Source organism: Heloderma suspectum, chromosome 15 (assembly GCF_057233095.1).
Source record: "Heloderma suspectum isolate Gila_16-S chromosome 15, 16-S_ref, whole genome shotgun sequence".
NCBI lineage: Eukaryota > Metazoa > Chordata > Lepidosauria > Squamata > Helodermatidae > Heloderma > Heloderma suspectum.
Window position 1 is genome coordinate 14,010,213 of NC_139472.1, and position 9,301 is coordinate 14,019,513.

General features: G+C 42.9%; 1 protein-coding gene across 1 annotated transcript in view; it reads right to left on the minus strand.

Moving 5' to 3' along the window:
• Window positions 1-8,632, minus strand: part of MEGF6 (multiple EGF like domains 6) — an 80,769-nt gene extending 72,137 nt beyond the window's left edge. Inside the window, exon 1 of the mRNA XM_084821673.1 lies at window positions 8,464-8,632. Coding sequence (XP_084677799.1) covers window positions 8,464-8,632 — 169 coding nt within the window. The remainder of the gene's footprint in view (window positions 1-8,463) is intronic.
• Window positions 8,633-9,301: the final 669 nt, after the last annotated feature.

Below are 9,301 nucleotides of genomic sequence, written 5' to 3' on the forward strand. Positions count from 1 at the left end.
AAATTTAACAGCTAGAGTCTTCCTTTCTGAGCAATAACTAAACTTTGACTGGGTGACTTTTAACTGTAGGTCTCTCTTAATCCCTTCATGACTTGTTTACAGGCCTATGTTACTGGCATATCATTGTACTCTGGCCTGCACTTCTGTTTATAAAGGTATACAGAGACTTTTTGTGTGTTCATATTTCATTTTGCTCCCATTTGCAATTAATTATGTTTGTTTAATTATACTTGATATTTTTATATTAAAAAATAAAACTTTATAGTACATTGTTATCGAAGATAACCTAATTCTTTTTTTAAAAAGCTTTATGGACGTAAATACACTCCCAACTTTAAATTATACTGAAAAACGTTGTCATTCATGGAATCTGCATGTCAGGAGTTTTCCAGTGAAGTGTGCTTCATAAGAATCAGTCAACAGGAAGGCAGTCAAAAAGGGATGACCAACTAACTCCCAACTTTAAATGTTATATATGTATGATAAGATAATATCTTCAGAGGGGCCTTTGGTGATTGTGCGGTGATCTATGGAGTGTCACTAGGTGGGAAAGTGCCTTCTCTGTGTTGGCACCTACCTTCTGGAATGCCTATCTCCCTGTTATTGAAGGGGCACCAACAGGAGCCTGCTTCTAACCATTATTAAAACCACACCTCTTTGTGCAGGCTTTCTCTGACCACTAGAATGGATTCTGCAGTCCTATGTTTTCATATACTTTGATAGGTTTTGTTGCTTCTAATACTTGTGTTTCTAGATATGGCTTCAATGTCTGTTTTAATGTTGGGAACCACTTCGTTTGTGTTTGTTTTTCAATAGGAAGCAGTATAAAACGTGTTAAATAAATACATAAATAAAATAAAGAGGCCCAAACTCCTTTGCCTGACCTCATAGCAAAGGTGCTTATATTTGGGTTTGTTCACTGCTTATTCATGGTTTATATTTGGGATTTTTCACTGTTGAGTGGACGATGGCAGAACTCCCCTCCCGCCAATACTGCTTTTATATTCTAAACAATCTTTTTGTTTGTTTTTTCATGAATGAAACCCATTTATGGCGCGCACACACACACACACACACATATATATATATATATATAGAGAGAGAGAGAGAGAGAGTGAGAGAGAGAGTTATCTTTTATTCCCCCTACCCTTCCTGGGTGGGAACAGTGGTAAACGTTGACAGCTTACTGGTTGGCAGGCACACTTGGCGTTGTGCCCTCCATAAAAGCTGCCACTGCTCTTTTAGTACAGAAAACAGTATGAGCCATGCACAATTTAGTCTGGCTTTCTCAGTTCCAGCTGCTTAGAGCCTGCCACTAAACAGTCACATTTTAAAACAGAAGACAAGGAATATATTGAGAATACAGAGAGAGAGAGACAGACAGACAGACAGACAGACAGAGAGAGAGAGAGAGAGAGAGAGAGACTAAAAAAAGATTTCCATCTCTCTGGACCATTCATTACAGATATGTAAGAACATAAGAAGAGCCCTGCTCGATCAGGCCAAGGGTCCATCTAGTCCAGCATTCTGTTCACACAGTGGCTGACCAGCTGTTGCCCAGGAACCCACAAGCAGGGCATGAGCGCAACAGCACCCTCCTGCCCATGATCCGCAGCAACTGGTGTACATAGGCTCACTGCCTCTGGTCCTGGAGGTGGCACATAGCCATCAGGTCTAGTAGCCATTGATAGCCTTCTCCTCCAGGAATTTATCTAACCCTCTTTGAAAGCCATCCAAATTGGTGGCCATCACTACACCCTGTGGTAGCGAATTCCATAGTTTAACCATGCGCTGTGTGAAGAAGCCCTTTCTTTGCTCAATGCAGGTATCCAAATGAAGCTAGTGGCAACATTCATGTTGGGGTGGAGCTAGTTTGCAGGACCAGCTCCCCCCCTCCATGGACTCACTAAATGGGTGGGGGAAACTTCTGAAGAGGACGTGTATTGCTGTTTTGTTGGGTAACCATTTAGCACAGAACAGCATGCTTCAATCTCCCAAACAGCAATTCAAAAAGCCTGCTACATTAACAGCAGTGTTAGTGGGGAGGTTGTTGGGGATGGGGGAAGAAAGGGAATAGGTATCTTCTGATCTGGATGTCTTCTGCAATCCTTCAATCCACTGTAGCCACTGGTAGCCTTATCTTCCATGAATACGTCTAATTTCCTTTTAAAGCCGTCTATATTGGCAGCCACCTGTATATCTGGAGAGCCAGTGTGGTGTAGTGGCAAGAGTGTTGTACTAGGAGCTGGGAGATCCGGGTTCTAGTCCCCACTCAGCCATGGAAGCTCACTGGGTGACTTTGGGCCAGTCACACACTCTCAGCCCAACCCACCTCACAGGGTTGTTGTTGTGAGATTAAAATGGGGAAGAGGACGATAATGTAAGCCGCCTTGGGTTCCTTGCAAGAGGAAAAAGGGTGGGGTATAAATGCAATAAATAAATAAATAAATAAATAAAATCTTGTGGTAGCAAATGCCACAGTTCAACGATGCACTCTGTGAAGACGTCCTTCCTTTTGTCTGTCCTGATGCTCCCAGCATTCAGCTTCATTGGACAACCCTGGGTTCTAGTATTACGAGAGAGGGAGAAAAATGTCTCCCTATCCAATTTCTCTGCACCGCAGCATAATTTTATATGACTGGAATGCCCCCCTTACTAAGCTAACAAGCCCCACACATTGTAACCTTTCCTCGGAGAGCAGCTGCCTCAGCCCCGTGATCACTTTGGTTATCTTTTCCAGCTCTACAATGTCCTTTTGGAGGTACACAGACCACAGCTATACACAATGTGGTTGCACCATTAATTTGTATAAAAACATGGAGCGTGTGTTTGCAGTCACCAGCAGCTGTGCACGATAATTGGCTGGTGACTGGTAACATCACTAAACCTCATAACCAGAGAATAATAGATTCCCAACACAGAATTACAAAGAGTGGAAAAACCACAAGAATCTAAAAATATAAAAGTATACATACACCCCTAAATTATGAAATACATAATTTTTAAACAATCCGATGATATAAACATCTCCTAGTCTGTCCCACATAAAGCAAATCACACTGACACAGGATAACTTCAATTACAACGGACTTCCATTTCTACACGTAACAATATATATAAACGTCAGGGATTAAATAATGTCAGAGGTTATTCCAAAACCACTGATAGGAAAAGAAAAGAAAAAGAAATAGATTCTCTGTTACACTATGCAAATAAACATCCTTTACATCTACAACAGAATTTACCTGTGGGTCAATTTTTACGACTTAGGGTGCAATCCTATGGTGATAGGCTGCCGCCTCCAAACTCGGAGGAGACTGCCTATCCAATGCAGGGCAGGAGAACCACGGAGGGGATCGTTCCCTCTGTGCTTCTCCTGCCCTGCATTTGCAGCTAGACAACTGATTTCAGCTGTCTAGCTGCGGGAAGGAGGAGCAGGGGAGGAGGCTGCTGGATGACACATAGGATGTGTTGTACCGGTATTTCGGCCTTCCCTGCCCCGGAACGCCCCCCAGAACTCCCCATTTTGGCCACTCCATGCTCCTCTCCCGAGCGTGGAGCACGGGGCTGCCTGTAAGGCAGCGCAAAAGGGGGGGAAGGTCGGTTCTCCAGGAACCGACCTTGGAAAAACCAGATAACCTGGAAAACCAGATATCCTATGGCTGTCTAGCCACTGGTTAGCGGCCATAAGATTGCTCCCTTAAACACAATTGCACTCATTGAGATGTTTATTGTCAATAGTGACATCAACATACATATCTGTTATTAGCCAGGGGTTTCCCAGAAGAGGTTGTTACAACAGCTATCCCTCAAGCAGATAAGTATAATCACAAGGAATTACTGGAGAGCAAAGAGAGGCCTATACAGAATAAGAGTTTTTGGTCTTTGGAATATAATTAGATGACCTCTGCAATAGAATGCATTATTTTCAAACATTGGCGCTTGATTCAAGACACTCCTGGCTGTCAACCATCACCTTGCTGAGGGTACCACCACACTTCTAGCATAGGTGACCAGTTAGTTCACATGGATATATCACCATCTGGAGCTCATCATGTTGATGAACATTTCAAGTGTGGAACATTCCAAATCAACATTTCAATTGCCATTGGATGTCAGAAGTGAGACATTTTAAGCATCCTCAAAATGGTAAGGTGTTTTACTCGAATCCTTTTATGAACTGTAATTACGCCAATGTAATTTATGTTTGCATTGGAAGAACTGGCTCCAATGTTAATATGGAGGCTCCTTTAACATCTTGCTTTTGGGACAAGAAACATTCTCTGAATGATCTATGATTTGTTGCTGTTGAAAACTCAGTGATCCCCACAGAATTCTGTCTCGGTGGGGGGCATATTGGATTTACACTTTGCAATCATGTGTTCCTTATAGCTTAAATGAGTCTTTTACTTTGTCTTCTTTTATATAAGGATCTGTTTCCATTGCCCACATTAATACTGCAAGAATTTTTAGATCCCTGTTTCCTTCAGATGACTGCAGATTCTCACAAATTTTGGTATAATTTGGAGGAAAGATGGCTACTTCTCCCAGAGCATTAGGCAATTAACTGCTGCAAAGTTAGCTTATACTCTGTACTGATAAATCTGTATGATATAGGGGGTTAGAAGACTCCTCAACAATATAGAAAACATTTAGAGATGAGATTTGCATTTGCATTCTGTAGGGAACCTTGAATGATCAGCTAAGAGTTGGACCTTGTTCCTGCTATGATTCATTATTTGTCAGTGTGACTTGTTGAAAAAGATTGCTTGAAATGGGAGTGTACTGGATACCTCTCGTGTCTTTTTGAATCACTGGTCCTTCATTACTATTTGTAACTTTGTAAGCTTATATCACTGGATTATTTAAAAACTATGTATTTCATAAGTTAGGGGCATATGTATACCATTGCATTCCTGTTGAATTGATTAGGTTCTCATGGTTTTTCCACTCTTTATACTTCGACATCACTAAACCCCTTCCTCTCCGGAACAGTTTTTCAACGCCATAAAATTTTAGACTGCCTGTAAGATGGGGGTGGGGTGGGAGGCACTTTAAATTGAATAAATGTAGATGAGAAAGTTTTTTAAAGGCAGGGTGAGATGGACAGCCTGAAGGACTGAATCAGCACTCAAAGTCTTGGCACATAAATTTGTCCTTTTCACAGGGGAGGCCAACAGATGCCATGTTCATGCCTGAGGAAAAAATTAAATTGACTCCCATTTTTAAGGTATGCCTGAATGCCCCCGAGATTTTCATTGTATGTCCATAGCTTCCATTTTACCAGAGAAGAGAAGGAAAGAGTGGCAGAAATTAGCAACGCCAAATAAAAAAATAACAGTGCCTGAAAATACTGCACATTTTATATGACTTATCCTGGAGTGTGCTTTTACCTTGTCTAGCCATAGGAAGCAGGAAAGGGAGGTGACTACGGGAATAGAGGCAAGAAAGTACAGACAGGGGCCAGATTTGGCTGATCAGTGGAGGAAAAGAAGCCACCATGGCTTCTTTTCTCAGTCCCATGCATGCCATTCACGTGCCCACCATTTCCCTAATTACCCGCAGCGCAGCGCAGGTTGCCGTGTTGTCCGAACCCAGCAAGGTGCATGGCAGAGGTGGCTTCCAAACCACCCCACAACCCCTAGAACAAGCCATGGGTTATGATAAATCCTGAGCACCAGGTCTACCAAGATGATGGGCCTAGCCCAAGTGCTGCTGTGGGCCCTGTAGTTTTAGATTCAGAATCTGATTTATGAAGTGGACTAGGATGGTTTAAAACACAGTTCAGTCATGGGAAGCCTGGGGCCTGAAAGTTTACTACAGCCTGATTTCTCCTCAGATGGCAGGCTGAGGGAGGTCTGGGCTGCTCAGGCTGTGGAAAATCAGAACAGTGAAAGCCTGGCTTTGCCTGGCTCCCCATCTGATTACTGGCTGAAGGAGAGAAAGAATGCCTTTCAGCCACAAAGGCTTTGAGTCAAACCTCTGACTTCCAGCCTGGGAAATCTTCTGTGGGAAGCAAGCAGGGAAAGGACTCTGCAGAGGGAGGGGGCTTTGAGAGGTGTCACACAAGTTGAGATGCCCTCTCTAATTTAGTGCCCACTGACAGGTAAATTTCCCTGTCAGTTAGATCACCAGAAGGAGGGCCTTAGCAGCTTGCCAAGATAACGGAGCTTTTGCTGGGAACATCCATTTAATTCCCAAAACTTTTCTGCCTGGTCTTTCCACCATCTGAGCTGCTCAAAACACTTTCTCACCTGGACTTTCCATTAAATTTGCACCCTTGTCTATTTGAACCTCTTATTGTTGAGAACCTACCATGGAATCTAATGCTGGTCTTTTCATAAGCCCAGGATTCTTGTTTGCCATGAACCCTGTACAGTTGTCTTTGGTTGCCCAAAACGTTTTCTGGCCTGGACTATGTGTGACTGTTAAACTACTGTTTGCCTTGACATGTGTAAGGTGGAGATTCCAACATAGAATCTGTTGTTGGACCTGATCTCTAGCCTTGGACCATGTCTTGAATTGCCTGGAATGTTTTATTGTCTGAATTTAATCATGACCCTTTGACTTTGATTGTACTCTGGCCTCTAAAGTTCCCAACTTGAAAACTATTGTTGGACTGATCTCTGACGCAGTTGTAGTTATGAGCCTTTGAACTGCTTCTTGAACCAAGAGATGTGCCTATAGCTTTTGCCTTAGTTGTATGTTTTATGAGGTGTTGTAACTATTAAGCTATTGCTACAATAAAGGGTTTCACTGATTCTAGTGTTCTGTGTCAGAGTGGGTACAAGAAAACAGGCCATGACACAAGATAAATAGACCTGGGTCCTTCAAAATTTGTATACCAAACCTACCTGTGTTGTTTCTCAACAGGTAGACCTGGACAATGAATTTTCATTTACAGCTAGGGTTGTATGGATGTAAAATCTGTTCTGTCTGTGTTTCACATACTGTCAGGCGCCTTTCATTCTGTCCTCCGCCCACTGATGGAATCAGATTTTTTTTGTTTCCAAATGTGTGCAAATTCACATTTGTGCAAATGCACAGTTGCGCAAGTTTGCACGTGTGAAAATGTGCAAATTCCCCCCAAATGCGCATTTTCACACTTTAGCCTATGGGGAAATGTGCATTTTTGGCCATTTTATTTTGCATATTTTCTGCAATGAAATTTGTGCAAAATTTGGGAATGTTAGAAAGCCAGTCCACAAGTCTGCAGAAACTGCCTGACAGGGGGAAAACTGGTCCGTTGCGGAATCCACGGTCGAAACACCAGACTACACTGCAAAGATGTCTTGAATTGCCTGGAATGTGCTCTTGCCTGGATTTAATCATGAACCTTTGACCTTGCCAGTAACCCCCCCCCCCCAATAAAATGGGAATAATGGGAATAACAACACTGCGATACTTTGCAGGACTGGCGTAACCCACAAATGCTCATCCACAGCCCTGACTCCAGTAATATAATCATGATGAACTTTATCTGTATGCATCATCAGGGTAATTTTTTAACATTTGCAAACTCAGAAAAATAATTAATGGGACTTGAATTAGAAAGATAATGAACTTCTGTCTTTGCTCCTACCTTTTCTTTTTGCCTAGACACACTACTGTTTAATCTCACCTACACTAAAACCCTGGATTTCTGATCTGCCTTTTTATTTTTTTTTTAGTTTTGAGACACCAATCACTTTCCTCCAGGGAATTCCCGCAATCCAATGAAAAAGCTTTAAGATGAACCAGGAAGTTCTTTCTCCAGACAGCGGGTGTGTCAAACGTTGCTATGACATCACTCACTCGCAAAAAACACCAAAAGAGGAGCAGACTATTTTTGCTAATAAAACCAACGAGCCGAAAAGTGGCTGCAGATTTTGCCTCCTGTCTCAGGTTCTACGAGGGTTAGAGATCTGGTCTTTTTTTTTTTTTTAAATGAAAGCTGGGAATCTGGTGATTATGGCTCATCCAGGTGCCCCCCCCCCTGCCCCCTACTTCCGTACGCTAATGACACTAACCACTACATCACAATGGCTTTCTAGCAATATGCCAAACTGAGTAGTAAAATACAGTGCAATATTGAAGATTTATTTGCACATCTCCCAGACAGGGGTGACAAATTACAACTTTGTCATATTGAAAACTGGTCAGGATAATGACGCCTGACAAACTGATTCATGCACAAAGTTCTTCTCTTATATTGCCTGCCCAAGACAAACTGACAAACTGATCCATGCATAAAGGTCTTCTCTTATATTGCCTGCCCAAGAGAAATTGATAAACAGATTCTTGTACAAGGTTCTTCTCTTATATTGCCTGCCCAAGACAAACTGACAACCTGATTCATGCAGAAACATCTTCTCTTATATTGCCTGCCCAAGACAAATTGATAAACAGATTCTTCTACAAGGTTCTTCTCTTATATTGCCCGCCAAACAGTGCCCCTGGAGTTGTGAATAACAGAGTACATACCTGGCTTCAGTCCAGGGTGGCCCATGCCGTATCCTGCTTGCCCCAAAAAGCATGGGTAGCCATTTTTCCAGAGGTAGCGATAGTAAAGACCAGCAGCATAGGTGATGCTCTGCAAAATAACCACATGCCAGAGTACCACCCAAAACTGCCTCAGCTGCTTCTGCCCCATTGCACTAAGCTGAATCAGAATTTTTAAAGATGAGGGGAGAGGATAATAAAAAAAACAGACCCCAACACAGCAGAAGCAAACCGGTGAAGCTGCAAAGTCTGAGAGTCGTCAAAAGCGCAAACCAAATTCCTCACTACCCCTCCTCTCCTTGAAGTTTTGCTGTTGTTTGCAGCTCAAAGCACATACAGAAACAAATGCATTCAGCGAGGATGCCCTGATGTACAGCGTCCCATTCTAAAACGGCAGTTACCGCTTCTTAACAAACACACATGGCATCAGAGATGAAGCTGTTCATGGCAGCCCTCCCACACTTTCTGTGTTCTCAGCTTTCAGATCCAGCCCCTGCAGGTAAAAGACCATACCCAGCGAAATTTTTTCTCTCCTCTCCCTCACCATGCAATACACACCCCTCTCCCCCTCTGTTTGGGCTACCCTGAGTCCCCCCACCCCCCGCCGCCCAAAGAGTGACACTGCAATACGAGCACAAAATCACACACAAGAACCAAAAGAATTCTGGCTGATGGGCTCAGGGGCATTATTGAATACATCGGTTTGGACCAGACGGGATTCTAAAATTGGCCATGTAAACAATGAGAGAAACCAGCAGAGTGAGGGGGAAAGGGGGGGAGGCTTTAAATGAACACCACATTTTCAGAAGTTCTGCACAGA